This window comes from Euleptes europaea, chromosome 13 (genome assembly GCF_029931775.1).
Source record: "Euleptes europaea isolate rEulEur1 chromosome 13, rEulEur1.hap1, whole genome shotgun sequence".
NCBI classification, from domain to species: Eukaryota; Metazoa; Chordata; class Lepidosauria; order Squamata; family Sphaerodactylidae; genus Euleptes; species Euleptes europaea.
In genome coordinates this window covers 52620764-52644440 of record NC_079324.1, presented here as the reverse complement: position 1 = coordinate 52644440, position 23677 = coordinate 52620764, and the positions used below count along the sequence as shown (strand labels likewise).

Genomic DNA, 23677 nt, shown 5'->3' with positions numbered 1-23677 from the left:
AACTGGATTTATGCCCCAATGGGTACCAAATTTTGTGTAGGCTCTCTCTCAACATATATCATTTGGAGTTTTATAGTATAGTGCGCTCTGGTATTTCACAAGTGCTCAAGAATACCTTAGCATAAATCTGGGGAAGACTAAAGGCAATAAAAAAAGTTGACAAATAAGGAAGCCCCTCATTATTAGCGTTGGCACAAGGGCTGCCTTTAGAACATGTTAATCCAGCCAGTGCTTTAAGATCAGTCAATGGTCCCCTGCTTTGCATGGGCAGGCGCACGGCAGGGCTTTTCCAGTTCTGGCCCCCAGATTGTAGAATTATCTCCTCCATATTCCAAGTGGTTTTGGAACTTGTTAAACGCCATACAAAGTAAAATCATTTACATTTTTGTTTTTGCTGACTTGGTGGCGTGCAGTGTTGGTTTTACTACAGGGTTTATTTATTGAATACTGATTTATGCTGCTGGATAGCAGAATGAGATTAGTTGCTTTAGATTTTTCACTCAATGCCGTGAGCTGCCTTCAGTGCCCCTTTTGTAGCAGGAAGGCGGGATACAGATCTTCTAAATAAATAAATGCCTGATCTTATCCATTCTTTTTATATACTTCTGTTTCAGGATAGGTTTTGTGGTAGGCCACTGGTAGGCATTGGAAAATTTAGATAAGGTTAAATCGGTTAACAATAAAATGTTAATACCTTTCTGAATTAATGATACCTATTTGAAACTTCATTTTGAAAAATGTGGCTTGAGTCAGCATTAGTCCAATTGTATCAATTTAAATCAGAAAGAATTATGATGCCTCTAGCTGAGAAATTAAATTATTTGCCAATTTTGTCATTCTTTCCTAAAATTATTTGGTACAAAGCACGTCACTCTTCTTGAAGTCAAATGCTTTTTAAAAAAGCCCCAAACAAGGTACATTACCATTAGAAGGAACGAATGATATCAGATGTCTATCATGTATCATGTTCTTATACCCTGTGGGTGGGAAAGAAAAGTAATAGAACAGGCAAATAAATAAACGGGGTGTTGAAAGTGGCATTTGTGAGTCGGGCTGTTGCACAACCAAATTGCATTCGGCTTACCATCTCCGCTGGTCGGGTGCCAGAAAAATACTCGAATGTTGTACAAAGGCTAGATTAATTAAAGAATAATTAGAAGCAAATCAATCCGGTAACCTTAAAAAGTTTTGTCATGGGGAAAATATTTGTCTAGAATTAATTAGTTTTCGAGTGAAGAACAGCTTTTAAATAGCTGGAAATTACGGAGTGCTTAATTGCAGTTCGGGCCCTGATTAATTTCAGATATTGCAACAACTTGATATGCTTCTTCTCCGTCATCTTTCTTTCTTTCTTTTTTAAAGAGCTTTCTCTTAAATGAGATTATTTCAGGAAACGTCTGCTAAAATGTCTGGAAGGTGTTTAATTAAACCTGTGTTGTCTGAGGACATCCTGAGCTCCGTTTTGCTGTTGCCTACAAGAGGTTTGTGCCTGCTGCGGCTGCACCCCGTAATTATGGGGGCTTGGCTGGCTGATCTCTGGCTGACAGACGGCTCGGCGTGGCTGAACTGGAAAGCCCTCTCAACATAACCTTTCAGTGGTCCTCGGCTTATCAATTTTCTGCCAGATTGCCATGATTTATCAAGTGTGCAGGCCTGAATTTGCTCCTAAGCCCGAACGTCCAGGGGAGGATCCTCGCGCAGCCCCTTTCTACTTAAAGTTGTACATTTTTGCATTCTTTAATTTGGCAAGGAGCTTTGGCGTTCTTCTGTGAACCTCTGTTCATGCACACCCACACGGTTCTCATTTAAGCCCATCTGATCCCCGCAGGACACACATTTGGGCTGCTTCGGCCTAGGCCGGTTCCCCACCTGCTCTGAATGAGGGGGTGCCCCGGGGGGGGCACCTGTGCCCTTAGCCATAAATTGCAGTGAAACGTTCGCTTACAATCTCAGTGCTCAGGACAAACATTTTTTTAAACCACGCTTTTCTCATAGAGACTCAACCATAGGATTGCCAACTCCAGCCTGGGAAATTCCTGGAAAATTAAAAGTAATGTCTGGGGAGAGAAACGTTTTGGGGCAGGAGGGAGTTCGGTGGGGATGTGAATTTGGGGGCGGGAGGGAGCTGTGGTTCAGTGGTAGAGCATCTGCTTGGCACGCAGAAGGTCCCAGGTTTAATCCCCGGCATCTCCAGTTAAAGGGACCAGGCAAGTAGGTGATGGAAAGGACCTCTGCCTGAGACCCTGAAGAGCCGCTGCCGGTCTGAGTAGACAATACTGACTTTGATGGACCAAGGGTCTGATCCAGTATAAGGCAGCTTCAAGTGTTCATGAGCTCAGTGGGGTTGTGATGCCGTAGACTATTCTCTGAAGCTGCCATTTGCTCCATGGGAACTTATTTCCGCAATCTGGAGATCAGGTATAAATCTGGGAGAATACCAGACCCCACCTTCAGACAGGTTACCCTAGCTCACTCTGTGTGTGTGTGTGTGTGTGTGTGTGTGTGTGTGTGCCATAGGGTTGCCAACCTCCAGGTACTAGCTGGAGATCTGCTATTACAACTGTTCTCCAGCCAATAGAGAGCAGTTCACCTGGAGAAAATGGTGGCTTTGGCAGTTGGACTCTATGGCATTGAAGTCCCTCCCCTATCCAAACCCCACCTTCCTCAGGCTCCACCCCAAAAATCTTCAGGTATTTCCCAACCTGGGGCTGGCAACCCTAGTGTGCCATGACGTCACAGCTGTAAGAGAGCCGGCAAAGCAGAGGGGTTGAAAACAATAGCTGTGCCATGAGAAGCAAAGACTTGAGAATGGATGGCGGACGTTGATGGAGGAAGACGGAGGGGGAGGGTGGGAGAGAGGGAGGACATGGATGGGGAGGAAGGATGTAGAAGGTAGAAAGGATGGATAGAAGAGGAAATGGAGACTTGAGTGAAAGAGGGAAATGGTGGACTGGCAAGAATCTCAGGCAAAGCTTGGAGGTGAGCCAGGCTGTGGGCAGGAAGGCACAGAGGCAGTGGAGATTAGGGGTGAAACAGTTATGGGCCAATGAGTCCAGGGAGCTGCAGAACAAAGAGGCGGGGGATTTTTGTGTGTGGCGTGCTGGGTTTCATCTCACCAGATCTTCATCTGCAGAGGTCTAGTGGTAGTAGCGCTGCCCAATAACTTTCAGTAAAGTTTAAAAAAGGAAATAGAAGATGGGGAAGTCACACGCTCATTCCTTGGGGAGATGGACACAGAAGGAGAGAGGAACGCATGGCTACCAAGTCGACTGCCATGGCAGAGTCCAAGTGGCTTTCAACTGTGGAGTTTCTGTCTGCATGTGCTTGACCCCTTGGCTGGGGTACTTCCCAGCTGTGACTCACAGAGGACTTGTGAGTTAGATGTGCATTCTGTGTGCATCAAACTGAGATTAGTCTGAGGCAAGGAAGCAGTGCAAACGAGCCCTGAGTCTCGGAGTTAAATTATTGCGGGTTTTGGTTTGGCTTTCTTGAATTTCATCATTGCATTTTATCAGGGAATTTATGGCTTCGTAAAACAGAACAGCTGCATTTTCTTGTCTCCCCCCCAATCTACAAAGTTAAACCTGTGTATGAAAAAAATAAAATAAAATCTGTTCACTTTCAGCTGTTTTCATGCTGCATTTTAATGTTACATATTTCAAAGCGCATGCAGTGTGCCATACCAAATGTAGGGCTTTTCTGTGCTTCAAAACTACCCTTGGCTCAGGAAGAAGGGGACACAGACATTTGCATTTTGCTACGATATTTGGCTTTGGGAGATTTTCAGTGGTCCAAATGTTTGGAAAAGGTCAACCAGCCGATAGCTGAAGGCAAATGTGTCAGAATTAAAGACAGGCAAAAAAATTATCAGTGTGGCACACCAGGAGTATTAGAATGATTAATGGTAATGTTAATATATGGGGTGTATATATTGATTAATAGCTTTTTGGGGTTTCTGTGACTAAAATATATAAGTGGCAATGAGATCCATATGCTAAATTGGTGTCCTAAAAATAATTACCATCACTCTTAGTCTTGTTCCCATGCTGAATGCATGTTTTCATATGGAAAATAGTTATAATGAAATTTCATAATTCACAGATGGAAACACTTGGAAGTGATTCTTAAGACACCGTCTCAGGTTCCAAATTTTCTGAAAATCCCTCATCGATATAGGGTTTGCTGTTTTTTGTTTTGTTTCATTACTTTCTGGGCTTTTTTTTAACTCCCAAGTATAATAGCATTTCTTTTTGCCTGTTTGCGTTAGTGAAAGAGAGAGGAAGCTGATAAAAATTGCTTGAAATACCTGCTGAAATCTCAACTGTCTTGCTGTTAAATGAACAATTCATCTCCTTCCATCAGATTTCTTAGGTTCAATTCAGGCAGTGGTTCAGGGTATAGTTTAGAGCAGTGGTTCCCAAAGTGGGCAGTACCATCTTCTGGGGGGCGGTGGGATTGCCTAGGGGGGTACTAAGAGGCAAGGGGGCAGCAGGGGGCGCTAGAGGTGGGCCCTTCAATTGTGTTGTTGGATAGGGGGCGCTGGAGTTGAGTTGGAGAGCGGGTGCTGGGGTTGAGTTTATGGCACCAAGGGGGCGGTGGCCCAAAAAGTTTGGGAACCACTGGTTTAGAGGAAAGGGAATGTGCTGTGAACTTGGAAGTGGGCAATTCCTCTGTGACACCTGAATCGGGCAAACTGTGGCTTAGCGCCAACCATGATTGTCTTCAAACCATGGTTTACAAACCAAATCTGAGCCAGTGACATTGGGCCAGAAGTTATGGTTTTCTCTGGGCTGCATGTTGGTTCTACCATGGTTATGGCTTTGGTTCTTGCCTGGCCTCAGTTCCATATGTGCTTTGGTTAGGAGGAATGGAATTTCAGTATATGCGCTTTATTTTAGTGAGCCAGCGAACTCTAATCTGGGGAAACGGGTTTGATTCCCCCCTCCTCCACATGAGTGGTGGACTCTAATCTGGTGAACTGGGTTGGTTTCCCCACTCCTACACATGAAGCTTGCTGGGTGGCCTTGGGCTAGTCACTGTTCTCTCCTAACTGTCAGTCCCACCAACCACCCCACAAGGTGTCTTTTGACGGGAGAGTAAGGAAAGGCAATTGTAAGTAGGTTTGGGTCTCCTTAAAAGACAGAGAAAAGTGGGACTTCGCATAATGATGTATACTTGTACACATACTAGCTGCAGTGAGGAAGCCTTCCAGCTCTCAAGTGAATGTTACTGATTCAGGTATTGGCTGTGGGTGGAGTCCCACCTGGCTCTCTGAATGGATCAGTCAAAGAGCAGATTGGTAATCTTCAGAGTATTGCAGAGGGATTAAGACAGGCCTTGACAAATTTTCTTCAGTTTTATGAGCTACCCCAAATGTTTAGAAGCCAGACTTATTTTTCAGCCTTCAGGGTTTTATATTTTAATAACCATACTTTTTAACCAGGATGTGGAATGGTATAGTATAGCTGGATCTCGTCAGATCTTGGAAGCTAACACACGAACACATGAAGCTGCCTTCTACTGAATCAGACCCTTAGTCCATCAAAGTCAGTATTGTCTACTCAGACTGGTAGCGGCTCTCCAGGGTCTCAGGTAGAGGTCGCTCACATCACCTACTTGCCTAGTCCCTTTAACTGGAGATGCGGGGGATTGACCCTGGGACCTTCTGCATGCCTAGCAGATGCTCTGCCACTGAGCCACGGCCTCTCCCCATGCTAAGCAAGGTCGGTGCTTGGACTGGAGGCTGGCAAGGAAGATTCTGCAGAGGGAGGCGACAAACCACCTCTGCTTCTCACTTGCCTTAAACACCCCTTGCTGGGGTCGCTGAACTTGATGGCACTTCACACACACACATACACACACACTTTCTAATTATTGCTACCACAAAACCTAATCCTAGACATTTCACAGTTCCTTGTAATTTTTTTCAATCTGAAACAAAACGTGTTGTAGGTCTAAACTATTGTGAATAGCTCACTGAAACTAGGATCCTACTATGGAATTTTGCATCATTTAATGTCATGTTAATAATGACGCTTTGCTTCGGGCCTGTTACTAGATTTCTGGTTGGTTCTACAACCTTAATGCTATTGCATTGTTGATTGAATGTCCCATCTGTCGATTGTATTGACTCGCTCTGTGTAATCTGCCTTGAGTCCAAGTGAGAAAGGTGGACTATAAATCACGTAAATAAATACATATGAGGTAACCCTGGTCGTCATCAGAACGCAAAGCGAATCTCTCATCCATATCTTCGTGTGTCTACTGAGAATCACCCAGAGGCACTTACAAGAAATGACTGCTGAAAACGATAGGCACCACAATGAAACTTCTTGATGTCGTGGCCCTGGGATTTGCCGAGCCCTGGATTAAGAATCCCTACATTTGTTGTCTGGAAAAGCAGATTTCTTTCTGTGGTGGTTACAAAGACTGCACATGCTACATTTTTTGTTTGAACGTGGAGGCTGATTCACAGTCTCACAGGTCTTGGGATACCATCCTACCATGCTGAAGTATTCCTACCTCCTTTGTTGGAAGTGAAGGACTTTGCGCTGTCTCTTAACCTCAGACTCCAGAGTGGGACAAGACTAGTGAGTCAGAGACATAGAGGGGACAAGACACTGGGGCATCCTTTGTCCACTGCTCTGACCTATCCCTTTGATGTGTAGATTGCTACTCTTAGGGAAACTTCCTTCCTTCCTCCTTCTTCCTCACCTCCTCTCACACACTGGCACTCTTCTCCATCTTGCCACCATGAGGGAAGGACGCATGCCTTGGATCTCCCTCCATCCTAGTTAGTTAGACTAGATAGGCAACTATACTTTATCCTATCCAGAAATTGATTTCCTACAATAAATGAAGTATATTAGTTAAATGAACAAAAGGCTCCTAGGAATTTTGTTCCTGACACACACAGAGGTTTGGATGGGCTTCTCTGCGCACAACAGCCTTTGTGCACTCTACTAATTTAACAGGGATTTGGGCATAACAAAGCCCTCACAATCCAACATCCTTAAGGCTCAGTGTAGTTTGGTGGCTTAGTGGGAGGCATTCTTTCTCCTAGTCATAGGAGAGATGAATCAAAGACATGGCCAGGTCATCTTAGTCATCTGTGTGGGGAGGTTCAGCCTCTGGCATCGCCGGTTCAAGGGTGTTGGGTGGCAGCTGTTGTACAAGGCTGTTACAGAATAAATTAGTGTAACTTTGAGACGAATAGTGAAGAGCCTTCAACCATATCCAGGAGTGAATGGGGATACAGGATGGTCCCTTCCATCCCTTGACCATGGTGATCCCTTCCAACTCTGTAATTCTATGATTCTGTGATTCTATGATAGTATGAGGTTAGAACTTTAAACATCCCTATCTTCATAGGTATGTTGGAGATATGCCTCAGTGCTGGGTCTCAGTAGCAGAGCAGATACGTGGAATGCAGAAGGTCTCCGATTCAGTCCGGAACATTCCAGTTAAAGAGACTGCTTTCTCCATTAGATCATGGAAAGCTGCTGCCTGTCAGAGTAGAAAAGGCTAAGATAGATAGACCAGTAAGGCAACTTCATGCATTTACATAATGGAGTAAGCCAGTTCTGACATAGCATGTGCCATTTGCAGTGAGAGACTGTCTCTGGGGTTCAAAACCTTGCATGTTGCTAAATTGGGGAGGGGCCATGGCTCAGTGGTAGAGCATCCACTTGACATGCAGAAGGTCCCAGGTTCAATCCCCGGCATCTCCAGTTAAAGGCTCTAGAGGTGATGTGAAACACCTCTGCCTGAGACCCTGGGGAGCTGCTACTGGTCTAAGTAGACAATACTGACTTTGATGGACTGAGGGTCTGATTCAGCATAAGGCAGCTTCATGCGTTCACATGTAAATCCAGATCAAGAAGAGCCAGAAAAACAAATTTGCTCTATTTTGTATGTTTTTACAAGGCAATCCTATGCAGAGTTACTTCAGTCTATTAATTTCAATGCATTTAGACAGGAGTTACTCTGCATAGGATTGCACCAGTAATGGCTCAGTTCAGTCTTACAAGTATCCTTTATCATTGTACCCATGGAATTTCAGAGCTGTAATTTCACCACATTGTCACAGGAATTTTAGTTTCCAATTCACTCCTTTGGAATATGCAAATGTAAAAAAAAATACCCTGGAAAAAAAACCCGCGCCGAGAACTAAAACCATCAACTGATTCCCACAGGAAAAACTGACAGAATTCAGCAATTCTCCTGTTCCCACTCCTGTCACATGCATTTCCATCGCACGTTGAAGCAAAAACAAAACTGCTGGTAAAATATCCTACGATCCCTCTCCCCCAACCTCCCCCTCAGCCTGATAATCCTAACATTTTGAGCAAAGACCAAAAATATGATTTTATGTTTACTTCCAGGGTAGTCAAGACCCAAGGCCCAGGGAAAAAAAAGTGTCAGGTACACCAGAAATAAATCTCTCTAGGTACATCTGGCAAACCAATTGGGAGCTTAAACCAACAGGTGTGCAACTATAATTATTGCTGCAAAAGTATTTGACACATCCAGGTGTGCTACTGATCAAATATATGAAATCCCTGTTATTCTTTGGAAATTCCTCACCCACCAGGTGCCCTCCTCGCAATGGAAAGTAAGATTAAAGAATTAGACACTGATCTTCAAAGCGCTGGTGCAACCCTAACCTTCATTCCAATTGTTTGGATTCTTTAGCTCTCGAACCACTTTTTAAAATATAGATAACTCGCTATAGGCATAGCTTGTAAAGCATTTGTATTAAATCGACAGTTTCAAAGAAACCTCCTCAAAAGACACCGCATATTCTTCAGATTGGATCCCTTAAGTTGGTCCGTTGGGAAGACGAGAGGTTCCGATTTATTTATTTTCACTTTGGTCTTGCCCGTCCTTCAAGGGGCTCGATCCAGATACGTGGCTCTTCGCTTTTTTCATTTCCCCTCCTCCAGATTGCTTTGCATCTTCATTAGGCCAAGAAGGAGGCCAGAAAACTCTTTTGTGGTCTGTCGATTGATTCTTTAATCCATTTAATTCCCAACACACAGGACCCACGGGTTGCTCGAACTTTCAATTTTCTGGTAACAAGCATGAATATCTATGAACAAGTGACGTTGCCTCACGTTGACTCGGATGCTTGGTCCATCGCGCTCAGACTTGTCTGCTCGGACTGGTCGTGTCTTTCCAGAGTCACAAGAAGTGCCAGCCCAAGGTTTTTATTTACACCTGTCAAAGTCATGGGCCTTTTCTGCACGGTTGTTTCCCTCACTGTCACCCCTCCGACGACTTCGGGTCTTTGTGCTGATTATGCAGTCCGTTTCTGACAGTCAGAGGCCGCCTCACTCTCCCCCCGTGTTTCCCCGCGTTTTGCCCGTGTTTCCAAATTCGAGATAAAACAGGTCTCTGAAAACGCTGTCACTTCTTTAAAGGACAGAAAGATTATCGGAGCAGGCTTTTCTTAGATTTTGTTTTGTAAAAATTTTTTTACGTGATGCATAATATAATAGAGCCTTATGGCAACTTAGACATTATGGCACGAGGTTTCATGGACGGTGGCCCATTTTCTCTGATTCATGAAGCACTCTCTTTGTTTGGCAGAGATGCAGAGACGGATGTGGAGGGGAAAATGTAAGCAGTGGGGCTGAAAGGCCAAGCTGTCCGCGGCCTTTTCTTGCGAAGCTATTTCCGTTTCTGTTGGTGGCATCAATTGGGCATTGCCTGAATTATAAAATATGGGAGATCTGGTTAATGCCAAGCTCCAGTTGACCTTTCGGGGAAGTATATGTGAGCCATCTTCTGCCATTTGGGGGTAGAAGTCTGATTGCTCAACAAAAATGAGAAGATTACAGATTCAGAACTACAAAGAGGGATTTACTTTGATCAACCCAGATATAGTTTATTGCATGAGTAGGAGCTACCGGTATGTGGCAACCAAAAATATATTCACCTCTATTTACAAATGGATTTAGCGTACAGTCGCAACTATTTCCCCCTGCGTTTAATTTTTAAGAGTTTTTTTTAAAATAGTGTCCTTGTAAAGACATGCATTTTGAAGCATCATTTTCACGCCAGCTGAAACCCTCCCCATGTTCACACACAGACTTGACTGTCAGCAAAACTCTGTGTTGGTAATTAGGGGGAAAAACCTCTCTTAAATCCTGCCTTGTAATTCTCGATAGCCTCTGGGGTGACTCTGCTGCCTCCCTATCCTGGAATATTGCTTCAGAATCGTTCCTGTCCTTAAAGGGCAACACCCTGTGGCAGGTTTTCGTTGTAGTCGTCTTTGAGTCCTGGCACAGAAACTAAATACTCATAGGGCTACAAACATCACCATCATTTTGAAGGTCTTTGCCAGGATATGGCTGCCATGACAGTGATCTTCTGTAACGGCAAGTGTAATAAGGGTGATGCACGAAGACACCATTGAATCTCTCCTTTGAATCTTGGATCCGCCGATTTTTACCAATCATGCAAGACTGACAAGCAACGTCATAAATACTGATGACCGAGTGAATTAAATTGCGTTGGACTCGTCATCTTAAATCCTGCTTTGTAATTCTCAATAGCCTCTGGGGTGACTCTGCTCCCTCCAGTCCTGGAATATTGCTTCAGAATCGTTCCTGTCCTTAAAGGACAACACCTTATGGTTTTTGTTGTAGTCATGGCACAGAAACTAAATACACATAGGGCAACAAACATCACTGTCATTTTGAAGGTCTTTGTCAGGACATTGCTGCCATGACGGTGATCTTCTGTATCGGCAAGTGTAATAAGAGTGATGCACAAAGACACCATTGAATCTCTCCTTTGAATCTTGATTCCACTGATTTTTGCCAACCACGCAAAACTGACAGGCAATGTCCTAAATACTGACAACCAAGTTAATTAAATTGTGTTGGACTCGTCATCTTTGCTCATTACATAAGAACAATAGGGTAGCATGTAGAACTCATTTTATTATTATGGAGATTCTGTTGTAATAAAAACCAAACGGCATGTGATACCTTCTTGTCGGGGCCAACCAAAATAACACCGAATGGGGTGCAAGCTTTTGAGTTGTCCAAAGCACTTCACCGGGAAGGATGTTTGAGAAAAGGGGTGGGCAAGAGAAAGTGTTTCACTCCTTGAACTTAAGGCCTTGGCTGCAGCCTGGGTAATAAGCCCACCAGGTTTGAAATTTTGTTTATTTATAGCCCGCGTTTCTGCCTGTTGGGACCTAAAGAAGCATACATTGTTCTCCTCTCTTCAGTTTTATTTTCACAACGCCCCTGTGGGGTAGGTTAGGTTGAGAGAAAATAACTGGCACAGGGTCACCCAGCAAGCTTCCGTGGCAGAGGGGGGATTCGAAACTGGGTTTCCCAGATCCTAGTCGGACGCTTTAACCACTGCGCCACACTGGCTCTCAAATGATAAAGTGGTGCTGGGTGAAGCTGGGACTAGGTTGTACCTCTGGTTTTCTGGAAAGAATTGAAAAGAGAGCCGCCAACTGTAAATATAAAAAATCAGTAATTGATCAATAATTCTCTAATGCCAACCAAAAACACACAAGTCGGTTATAAGGGTTAGAGCAGAGGAAAAACATGATAGTCATTATGTTAAAAATACTGGAGATTAAAATTTTTTGATAATGCACTAGATAAAGAGTCATAAGAACATAAGAAAGGCCCTGCTGGATCAGACCAAGGCCCATCAAGTCCAGCAGTCTGTTCACACAATGGTCAACCAGGTGCCTCTAGGGAGCCCACAAACAAGACGACTTCAGCAGCACCGTCCTGCCTGTGTTCCACAGCACCTGATATAATAGGCATGCTCCTCTGATCCTGGAGAGAATAGGTATGCATCATGACTAGTATCCATTCTAACTAACAGCCATGAATACCCCTCTCCTCCATGAATATGTCCACTCCCCTCTTAAAGCCCTCCAAGCTGGCAGCCATCACCACATCCTGGGGCAGGGAGTTCCACAATTTAACTATGCGTTGTGTGAAAAAATACTTCCTTTTATTTGAATCTCTCACCCTCCAGCTTTAGCAGGTGACCCCATGGTCTAGTATTATGGGAGAGGGAGAAAAACCTCTCCCTGTCCACTCTCTCCAAACCATGCATAATTTTATAGACCTCTATCATGTCTCCCCTCAGCCGCCTTCTTTCCAAGCTAAACAGCCCTAAGCGTCTTAACCGCTCTCCATAGGACAGTTGCTCTAGACCCCTAATCATTTTGGTTGCTCTTTTCTGCACCTTCTCAAGCTCTGTAATATCCTCAATGGAAGCCAAGTGGGGGTAATATTTCCTTATGGTTGGGGGAATCCCCATAAGCATAATCACTTCATATGTCATTTTCCTCTAGTGGAAGAACTGGTCTCCTTATTAGCTAGATTTGTGTATTTCCAGAACAGAGAGAGATTGCAGGTAGACCCATCAAACGATAGCAAACCCCCTGAACAAAAGCTATGTAATAGACAGACATAAAAACCCAGGACAGATGCAAAGACCTCCCTTCAAAATGTAATTCATCATGGCGCTCAAATGAACACATGAAGCTGCCTTCTACTTAATCAGGCCCTTTGTCCATCAAAGTCAGTATTGTCTACTCAGACCGGCAGCGGTTCTCCAGGGTCTCAGGCAGGGGTCTTTCCAATCACCTACCTGCCTAGTCCCTTTAACTGGAGATGCCGGGGATTGAACCTGGGACCTTCTGCATGCCAAGCAAATGCTCTACCACTGAGCCACGGCCCCTCCCAAATGAAGATCTCTAAATCTAAACACAGGTTGGGGATGAAAACTACCTTAATTTCCAGTTTACACCTCAGTTGTAATCCTAAAGCAGATTGATTTGACTGTTTTATTTGTTTTACTTATTTAAAAATGTACCTCCGGTCTTTCTAAAGTTCAGAGGAGCATATTCTGGTCAACAGACAATAAAAGCTATGGATAAAAGGCACCCGATAAGAGCAGTGCTCATCTCTGATTTATTTTCTTCTGCAGGTGCTGTTTCTCTGTTTTTGCTGTTATGGCTCTCCCCCCTCCGGATCCACAGTATGTTCTCCGAGGAGCTAACGATGCAGTCAATACTCTGTGCTTTCACTGTGCGGATCCGGAACCTGAACTTCCCATTCTTTTCTCAGGGTGAGTGCAGGAAGGACAATATGGTACCGTTCGGGCATCAAGTCAAATTGTGTTTTGTTGTTCTGTGAACAAGCCCAGAGGAGCCTGTGTCTCCTTCCCTACATCTTTCTCTTCCCCTCATTCGTGGCTGGGTAATTACCAAGTGGGTGCCAGCATAAGAACATAAGAAAAGCCATGCTGGATCAGGCCAAGGCCCATCAAGTCCAGCAGTCTGTTCACACAGTGGCCAACCAGGTGCCTCTAGGAAGCCCACAAACAAGACAACTGCAGCAGCACCATCTTGCCTGTGTTCCACGGCACCTAAGATAATAGGCATGCTCCTCTGATACTAGAGAGAATAGGTATGCATCATGACTACTATCCACTTTGACTAGCAGCCATAGATAGCCCTCTCCTCCATGAACATGTCCACTCCTCTTAAAGCTTTCTAAGTTAGCATCCGTCACCACAATGAACATATGAAAAGCCATGGTAGATCAGACCAAGGCCCATCAAGTCCAGCAGTCTGTTCACACAGTGGCCAACCAGGTGCCTCTAGGAAGCCCACAATAATAGGCATGCTCCTCAGATACTGGAGAGAATAGGTATGCATCATCCTTGGCAAAGGAACAATTCTAGCATCTTGCAAAACAGCTCCCACACAAGCATCACAAGCATAATGTTAGTGATTCACAGTGGGTAGCCGTGTTAGTCTGTTTGCAGTAGTCAAAAAGGGCAAGAGTCCAGTAGCACCTTAAAGACTAACAAAAATATTTTCTGGTAGGGTATGAGCTTTCGTGAGCCACAGCTCACTTCTTCAGATACAGCTAGAATGTGAATCCATCGGTCTTTAAGTAGAGGAACAGTATGTAAATGTGAATAGCAGGTTTGATGGGATTAGGTGTGATATGCAGAAGAGTCTGTGATGTCCAGGGGAGAGATGGGTGTGGAGAAATCAGCATTGGTAATGGGCCATGAATGCAAGGTCTTTATTCAGCCCAGGTAAATGCATTGACTTTAGTTTGAATATCAACTGTAATTCAGCAGTTTCTCTTCCCAATCTCCCTTTGAAATTCCTTTGTAAGAGAACTGCTACTCTTAAATCTGCAACAGAATGTCCTGGAAGGTTGAAATGTTCACCCACTGGTTTTTGAATATTGTGGTTTCTGATGTCAGACTTATGTCCATTTAATCTTTGTCTAAGAGACTGACCTGTTTGTCCAATGTAGATTGTGGAAGGGCATTGCTGGCATGTGATGGCATATCATGTGATGGCATGTGATGGCACATAATGTTAGTGGTTAAGGTGTCAGACTAGGATCTGGGAAACCCAGGTTTGAATCCCCTGTCTGCTATAGAAACTTGTTAGATGACCTTGGGCCTGTCACACACACTCAGCCTCGAACCTGGCAAGTATTTGGATGGGAGACCTCCATGGAATACCATGGTTGTGACACAGAGGTAGGTGGTTGGAGATCTCCCGCTATTACAACTGATCTCCAGGCAACAGAGATCAGTTCCCCTGGAGAAAATGATCACTTTGGAAGGTGAACTCTCTGGAATTATACCCCACCAAAGTCCCTCCTCTCCCCGAACCCCATCTTCTTCAGGCTCCACCTCCAAAATCTCCAGGTACTTCCCAACCCGGACCTGGCAACCCTACACGGAGGCAGCCAATGGAAAACCACCTTCTAACATCTCTTGCCTTGAAAACCCTACGGGGTTCTCATAAGTCATCTGTGACTTGACGGGGATTACACGTACAGGTTCCTATTGTGGGATGTGGAGCATGGAGGGGGAAGGTCTGACAGGAGCCAAAGGGAAAGTGAAGTGAACTGAGGTGAGGCCAAGTTTCCAGGAAGTTAGTGGGAAGGGCAAAGTGAGAAAACATGGGAGCACAGTTTCAGTATGGGCCAGGTGAGTCAGTTTGTCTAGTCAGAAGAGAAAGTGAATGCCAAGGCTTGGTAGGTTTTATGGGAGCCCCTGGGGTCGTTTAATGAAGGCCAGTCAGATGATGCCTTAAAGCTAAACAGAAATTGCATCCCAGGTGACACTGTTGAGCTACACTAGATCTCCCCTAACCTTTGCTCAGCAACTTGCCCTGTGGTGCAGGCCAGGGCTGGTTGAAGGACTGGTTCGAATCCCACCCTGATGTCTTACAAGATTGCGAGATCTGGTATGAAATGTAGTAAGCTGAGAACCTTCACTTTTTTAAAAAAGGGAAAGTGATTCTATGAGGAGAAGAAGAAGAGTTGGTTTTTATATGCCGACTTCCTCTACCACTTAAGGAAGAATCAAACCTGCTTACAATGCCTTCCCCTCCCCACAACAGACACCCTGTGAGGTAAGTGGGGTTCAGAGAGTGTGACTAGCCCAAGGTCACCCAGCTGGCTTCATGTGTAGGAGTGGGGAAATAAATCCAGTTCACCAGATTAGCCTGTGCCACTCATGTGGAGGAGTGGGGAATCAAACCCGGTTCTCCAGACTAGAGTCCACTGTTCCAAACCACCGATCTTAAACACTACACCACAATCAGCCAACTACCAATCAGTAACCTGTTTGCACATTCAGCGATGTCTGCAGACAGGGTCTGGTACTCTCGCAATGCCATCCTAAGACAAGTTACACCCTTCTAAGTCCATTGTAAGACTTAGACGTGTGTAACTGCTTAGGATTGCACTGTTGGAATGGCAACAGGACGCATTCCTGAAGAAGTGACCTTTTTTATTCCTTGCTTTGTTTTGTGTTAGGTCTTCGGATGGGCTGATCCACATCTGGAACATAAAGACACGCAGGATGGACACAACGCTGAATGGTCACGGCGGAAAATCCGTGTTCTGGGTGAAAACGTTAGGCAACCGAAATACGCTTCTTAGGTGTGTAAATAATGTGCCTGTAAAAATTCTTGCTGTAGAGGTTCCGGAAATCCACGTAGATGTGAAATGAGACAGATATTGGCCTCAAGAGAAAAACAACTTGTTTAAAATCCCTTCACCAGGGTAATGACAGGACGTTGTATATAGGCCTCTGCTCCAACAGCAGCTTTCTGCATGTGGAAGCAGGGAGCTATATGTAGATCTGCTACAGTACAAGCACAACAGGAAAGAAAGCCTGCCACCCATGAGGGATTAAAATGTGGAACTGAGTGCCTCACCTGTTCAAATCCCTACTCAGTATCTTACCATGAGCATCATGGTGGTATCCCAGTTTCTGCTGGGCTCACATATCTGTGGTTGGTGTTGTGTTGTGATTGTTAAGTGCTGTCGAGCCTCTTCCGACTCATGGCGACCCTATGAATCAATGTCCTCCAAAATGTCCTATCTTTGACAGCCTTGGTCAGATCTCGCAAATTGAGGGCTGTGGCTTCCTTTATTGAGTCAATCCATCTCTTGTTGGTGGTTGGTGTTATTGGGTAGTTATTGGTAATAAGGGAGCCAGTGTGGTGTAGTGGTTAAGAGTGGCAGACTCTTATCTGGAGAACCGGGTTCAGTTCCCCATTCCTCCACCTGAAGCCTGTTGGGTGACCTTGGGCCAGTCACGGTTCTCTCCGAACTCTCTCAGGCCACGCGGAGGCAGGCAATGGCCAACCACCTCCGAACTACTCTTGCCTTGAAAACTGCAACGGGGTCGCCATAAGTCAGCTGTGACTTGACGGCCCTTTCCACCACCAGTTATTGGCATTAGAGCTAAGCAACAAATGTGTGACATTAAGGCAATAAGCCAGACTACTACATTTGGATCTGAAAATTTCACGATGGTGTTTGAGTCGAAATTGGTGGTTGATTTCTGACACAAAAACTGCTCCCCCGGCAAGAGACGAGCTGGGAGCTACACTCTGTCTGGGACTTGCACGGTCGGATGTCATTTGATTGAAAGGTGGGGAATGAACTGTTGACACAAACAAAACAGGCTGTCAGTTGAGGATAATATTTTGCACACCTGACGTTGTGGACTCGAGTCCCTAAAAGCTTCTGCCGCAATCAGTCTGCGATCGTCTTTGAGATTCCACAAGATCTGTGGTTGCTTCGACTGACTCGATGTTCCGCCTTCCGTTGGAGCAGATTGCCAGCGTGTCGGTCTGATTTTGGAGTTGTTTTGACATGTTTATCGAGAAAAGACATCTTCTGCAGCAGACCATATTAGCATTTATATTTGTTGTCGTCTGCATAACCACAATTAGCACCTCAAAAGACTCGCTTTAAATCTGAATTGTCAACATAATTACAGGGTTTTCGTCTCACGTATGCTACCCCGTAAAATGTCTGCCTGGAAATACCTGTAATCTTCCAGGGCTACAATTCTCTCCATTCGGGATCCCTTAGCTTTCCATCTTTCAAGTCGTTTCAGGATATTTTTGCCATCTTTCCTTTGGAGAAAGGCAAAACCTAATAGAGAGAAAGTGAAACAAAAAGAAGAAGAGTTGGTTTTTATATGCCGACATTTAAGGAAGAATCAAACCGGCTTACGATCACCTTCCCTTCCCCTCCTCACAACAGACACCCTGTGAGGTAGGTGGGGCTGAGAGAGTTTTTGGAGAAAACTGTGTCTAGCCCAAGGTCACCCAGCTGGCTTCATGTGTAGGAGTGGGGAAACCAACCTGGTTCACCAGATGAGCCTCGACTTCTCATGTGGAGGAGAGGGGAATCAAACCCAGTTCTCCAGATTAGAATCCACCGCTCCAAACCACCACTCTTAACCACCACACCATGGTGGCTCTTTATTAGATCACTGATTTATGTGGAGCAAACACATACTTAACCAGGAGGGTAACCCATCATTCCAGGTAGCAGCCATCACTACCTAGTGCCAGTAAACTCTACAAGTTGTTGCCCGCATGTGTTGCTTTCCTTTGACCGTTTTCCATTTGGGAATCAGAGCTGAAATGAACTCTTCTGTATTTTTAACATACTTCAGCACCCAACGCATCTTTATGCAAGTATGACTCATTGCTACTTCATTCATTCGATTGCTCTGGGAGACTTCCCTACCCTAGGAGGGCAAAATGAAAAGCAGTTGGGTGTACCTGCTCAATCCTTTTTTTAAAGACATTGGTTGAGATTTAGGACGTTCACTCGTCCAGGCTGCCAATTTCACCTTCTGCCATTCTGACATTAAAAAAAATCAAATGACCATAAAAACAGCAGCTGGTTCCAAGCACTGTCCAAAGCCACTGGGTCACAGGAGCTTTGTGGAACTGATTTCTAGCAGTGGATGCTGCAGTCCATGGAGTGAATCCATCATTAAAATGTGTTCCTGTCGTGGTGGTGTTAGAATGTTGTTCTGCAGAGCAGGTGGGCCTGGATTCTGGCCCGTCCCAGAGGGCATTGCATTAATCTTTGCAAATAACCTTATGCACCTGCTTTAACCAAATTAGAATTTTCTTTTAAATAATTTCAAGATCCATTTTTGTTTGTTAGGAAACTGGATTACATTTTCTTCTTGCCTGTCTCTTAATGAAAGGAAACTGGATAAACAGACTGGTTAAGATGGGAGCATTGTTTTCGATTCCCCACCAGTGGTGGACCTACGTTATTGGGACCCTGAAGCTTAAACTGTTATGTTTACACTTTGCAACCAGCAACAACAGAGCAACATCCAGCAAGGTCCAAAGGGCCTTGCTGCCCTTGCAAGGACCTTGGGGCCCAAATGGCGAACAGGGTGGCGGGGTGGAATCCTTGGAAATGGGCCATGCAGTGAGCCCCTTCCCACCAGCAATAAGGTCTGGGTAACAGCGGTTATCTTCTTCAATGGGGTTGTTCCATGGCAGATGTACTGGTTCATTCTCTAATAGAGAGGTAGAAGGTTATCAGAGGGGGCTTGTTAGGATAAAGAGGTGAAAATCTGATTTTGGGTGTTAAAATGCACAAGCGAGATGAGTGCAGCCTGAACACATGAACGTGTGAAGCTGCCTTCCACTGAATCAGACCCTTGGTCCATCAAAGTCAGTATTGTCTACTCAGACCAGCAGCAACTCTCCAGGGTCTCAGGCAGAGGGCTTTCACATCACCTACCTGCCTAGTCCCTTTAACTGGAGATGCTGGGGATTGAACCTGGGACCTTCTACATGCCAAGTAGATGCTCTACCACTGAGCCGCGGCCCCTCCCTGAGAATTCAGATGTCTTTTTATGGTTCCGATTGGCTCTAGCCTAAGGATTGAGCTATAGAACAATTACGCTGTGCATCAACGAAGGATTCGAGGATCCAGCTTCCAAAGTGTAGGCTATGAATAGATTCTGGCGAGCTCAGCAAGCCCATACAGCTGGGGGTTTGGGCGCTGTAAGTGCCCGAGAAAATTTTGAAATTTGACCAATTACAGGGACATTTTGAGGCCCCATGAAATAGGTATTAGAGCACATTCTAAGGTCAATATTAAGTCCTTCGACCCATTGGCTTATGAGTCTATCACTAAAATAGCCTTATTTTAATAACTAACACTTAAAAAAAAAACCTCCATCGACGTTGTTGAAAATTTCACTCGTTAAAAAAAAAAAGTTGCTTCAGGGCCTCTCCGGGATTAGACTGTAATTCGTTTCATAGTAGATCCGCCACTGTTCCCCACTCCTCCACATGAACCCCTGGCATCTCTGGTAGTAGGATCTCAGGTAGCAGATACTAGGGAGAAACCTTCTCAAGACCATGGGGAATTGCTGCCAGAGAAGACAATAGTGATCTAGGCGGACTAGTTGTCTGCCTTAATGTTAAGGCAATTAGATATGTTTGTATTGTGACCTGTGGTATCCTATATGGTGGCGTGGAGGGATCTGCTATAAAACAAAAGGTACAGAAGTTAAGATATGGGGGTTTAGTTATCTGATGCATAACGTTCATTCTCAAAGCCAGGGGCGCGATCAAAATGTCTGCTTGTGGGACCTGGCGGAAGGAAGGAAGGACGTCACAGACTCTGTTTGCACAGAGAACGTTGGTTTCTGCAAATGCTCCCTCTTGAAGGTGGCAGAGAGACGTTGGCTAATGGCTATGCCAGGCAAAGACTTAGAAGAGGTAGGTGATCTTTCTTCCTTGTCTTTTTCTTTATTTCTCCTTTTAGCTTTGTCTCTGGAGCAAGGATAATGTTTGGCATGCTCTCGTTTCATGCATTAGGTGGTCCAAAATATGGAAATATCATAATCTACGTAAAATAGCTTCTCAAGAAGAGAAACAAGGAATTCTTTGTGTCTGCTAATTAGGTCTGCCAAGAATATGATGAACCTTCTATGTTGCTAATGGAATTTTTCTAACGCGGCTCTTGCTGACATTTTAATATTTGCAGCGGATAACCCCGTTGCATATCCTGCTGCCGGAATCTAAAGAGGTGAAGAGGTTAAAGCCTTTAGGACCTTTCAGTTTAGGAAAAAAAGGTAACTAATGCTGGCATGATAGGGTTTTATAAAATTATGCGTGAGATAAAGGAAGGCCTCTTCTACAATGGCCAGGGCACCCAACAAAGCTAGGATTGTCAGGTACCTCTTTGCCACCAGTGGGAGATTTTGGGGGTGGAGCCTGAGGAGGGCGGGGTTTGGGGAGGGGAGGGACTTCAATGCCATGCAGTACAATTGCCAGAGCGGCCATTTTCTTCAGGTGAACTGATCTCTATCAGCTGGAGATCAGTTGTATTAGCAGATCTCCAGCTATTACCTAGAGGTTGGCAACCCTAAGCAAAGCTGATGGGCAGTAGCTTTATACCACACTTAGTTAACTTGTGGAACTCACCACCACAGGATGTGACATTGGGCATGGTTATTAGTCATGATGAGTGAATGAACCTTTCATGTTCAGAGGCAGAATACCTTTGAATACCTGATACCTAGAGTCAGTAATGGTGTGATGGTTTCTTTTAGGCCTTCCAAAGACATTTGGAAGGCCCTACAAGAAATAGGATTCTGGCCTAGATGGATCATTGGTTTGACCCAGCAGGGCTCTTCTTAGGTTGTGAATGTAGACCATGTGTATCTGTGTTTTATGATGCTTAGAGAGCCTTCGATTCTTACTTGCAGGCATGGGTCTAGGCACCCTTACCAGTGTGGGGACCCCCTCCTTTGCGCCGCACTCAGAACAGCAGTATTGAAAATTCTCTCATCTAAAAAAGAGGAAGTTTTTTTTTTAAATCCAGATTTTACGTTGTACTCTTCAGTCTGAAATCCTTGACTTGCTGTCTCACCAGACAAAAACGCTCACAAACCTTCAGATTAGCAGAATGTCAGAGATTCCATTAAAATCTGAGGAGGCTCCTTTAAAGGAAAAAAAAGGTGTTGCGTTCTCAAATCGGTAACGTGGTGGGAGAAAGCACGTTTGAGGCGTATGATTAACATGAAGATTTAATATGTGTTTATGCTTGGCTGGTGCCCAAAGAGGGTAATTCTGCCTCAAAAGCAAGTTCAGTCTATGAATAATAAGATCTGAACAGGAATTTATCTGTTCTTGATTGCATTTGAATCACCAATTATGAGTTACATGTGCTTCTCCTGCCAATTTGCCAGAAACATCTCAGGAGCGTTATAAATGTGCAGGAGGAGCAGGGTGTGTTTTTCCTTGTGGCCACCTTTAGCCACCCAGGAATGCTCTTAACCTCCGGCAAAGGCAAGCGCTTTCTCCTATTCAGCAAAACAAAACAAAAATGCATAATCACAGAACTTGGAGTTTTAAGTTACGGTTGTCAAAATCCAAGAGATGGGGTTTATATTTGAGACTGACACGGATTCTTGGGCGGTCAGTTTATCCCAAGTGGACCCTGCCGTCTTGCTTGCTGTAGCAAACACTTTGCCGACTTTTCCCTGGTTTACTTTTGCAGTCTTTTTTATTTTTTTAAAAGAGATTTTGACCCACTTTTCTGCTTTAAGAGCACTCAAAGCAGTTAGCAATCCAAATAATTAAAACTATCCTTCAGATATAAAATGAAAGTGACAGTAGCATCCTTTACATTACTGGCTCGGCTCTGGTGGAAACAGAATAGAAATTCAGATGCAGAAATGCTGTGGCTTTCCGGAGTGATTCAGTTCATTGCTGCCTTATTCGTCTTAGTGGTTTACGTTTCTGCTTTTCTGCCAGGGATATCCAGCTTTGTGTAGTGGTTAAGAGCAGTGGTTTGGAGCGGTGGATTCTGATCTGGAGAACCAGGTTTTATTCCTCACTCCTCCCCATGACCGGCGGAGGCTAATCTGGTGAACTGGATTTGTTTCCCCACTCCTACATACGAAGCCAGCTGGGTGACTTTGGGCTAATCACAGCTCTCTTAGAGCTCTCTCAACCCCACCTACCTCACAGGGTGTCTATTGTGGGGAGGGGAAGGGGATTGTAAGCCATTTGAGTCTCCCTTAAGTGGTAGAGAAAGTCAGCATATAAAAACCAACTCTTCTTCTTCTGCTTCTGCTTCTTCTGCTTCTCTGGCTCAGCTCTGGAGGAATGGAATAGAAATTGAGATGCAGAAATGCTGTGGCTTTCCGGAGTGATTAAGTTCATGGCTGTCTTACTCGTCTTAGTGGTTTACGTTCCTGCTTTTCCGCCCAGTGATATCCAGGGTGCATTACAACAAATAAAAACAAAGAAAAAGAAATATCCTGCACCCCTTCGTCCTCTGGCCAGTGTCACAAGAGCAGAGAGTCCTTCTGTTTGCTCCTGCCTTTCCAGGGCAACTAGCAGTTACAGCAAAATTCTTCCTGGCAGGGAGAGAAGAATCAAGTTTCCTGCTGCTGCCAGTGGCTGGGGCAAGGCTGATTTTTCCCTTGAGGTGGTGGTCTTCCTGGCAGAGAGGGAGTGTGCCCTTCAATAAGCCCTCCAGGCAGAGGCTTTCAAAGCAAGTGAGAAACAGAAGTGGTTTTCCATTGCCTTCTTTTGCAGAGTCTTCCTTGGTGGTTTCCCAGCCAATTACTGACCCTGCTTAGCTTTTGAGATCTGACGAGATCGGGCTATACCATACTGCGTTCCCTCCCCAATCCGCCTTTGGCTGCTGACAAAGGCCGAAATGATGCGTCACTGCTGCAGTCCCAGGGTGACTGCAGCATGGTGTAGTGGTTAAGAGCGGTGGATGCTAATCTGGAGAACCGGGTTCGATTCCCCACTTCTCCACATGAGCGGTGGACTTTAATCTGCTGAACTGGATTTGTTTCCCCATTCCTACACATGAAGCCAAGGTCACTACCTTGGGCTAGTCACAGCTTTCTTAGAGCTCTCTCAGCCCCACCTACCTCACAGTGTGTCTTTTGTTGGGAGGGAAAGGGAAGGTGATTGTAAGCTGGTTTGAGTCTCCCTTAAGTGGTAGAGAAAGTCGGCATATAAAAACCAACTCTTCTTCTTCTTCTCTTGGCAAAACATCCCCTGAGCTTCTCACCAACTACCTGCCTGTTTCTCTGCTCTGATTTCATCGGACAGGTTTTCTAAGCTCTGCTCCCATCAACAGCGTTGAATTATTCTGTGTAAGAGAAACGCGGTCTTTGCATAAAATGATGCTAGTTTGGCTCCCTTCTCATTCTCTGCTCATGGTCTGTCCTGAGCTCTGGAGTCACTGAGACCAAAGTGGAAAGACTGGTCTTGCAAGGTCTGTCTTTTTCTTTTTTAACTGAAATCCTTATGGGGCACTGATTGTGT

General features: G+C 44.8%; 1 protein-coding gene across 1 annotated transcript in view; it reads left to right on the top strand.

Moving 5' to 3' along the window:
* The first annotated feature begins 13003 nt into the window (after window positions 1-13003).
* Window positions 13004-23677, top strand: part of GNB1L (G protein subunit beta 1 like) — a 30942-nt gene continuing 20268 nt past the window's right edge. Inside the window, exons 1-3 of the mRNA XM_056859712.1 lie at window positions 13004-13119; window positions 15849-15974; window positions 19936-20098. Of these exons, the coding sequence (XP_056715690.1) occupies window positions 13004-13119; window positions 15849-15974; window positions 19936-20098 (405 nt within the window). The remainder of the gene's footprint in view (window positions 13120-15848; window positions 15975-19935; window positions 20099-23677) is intronic.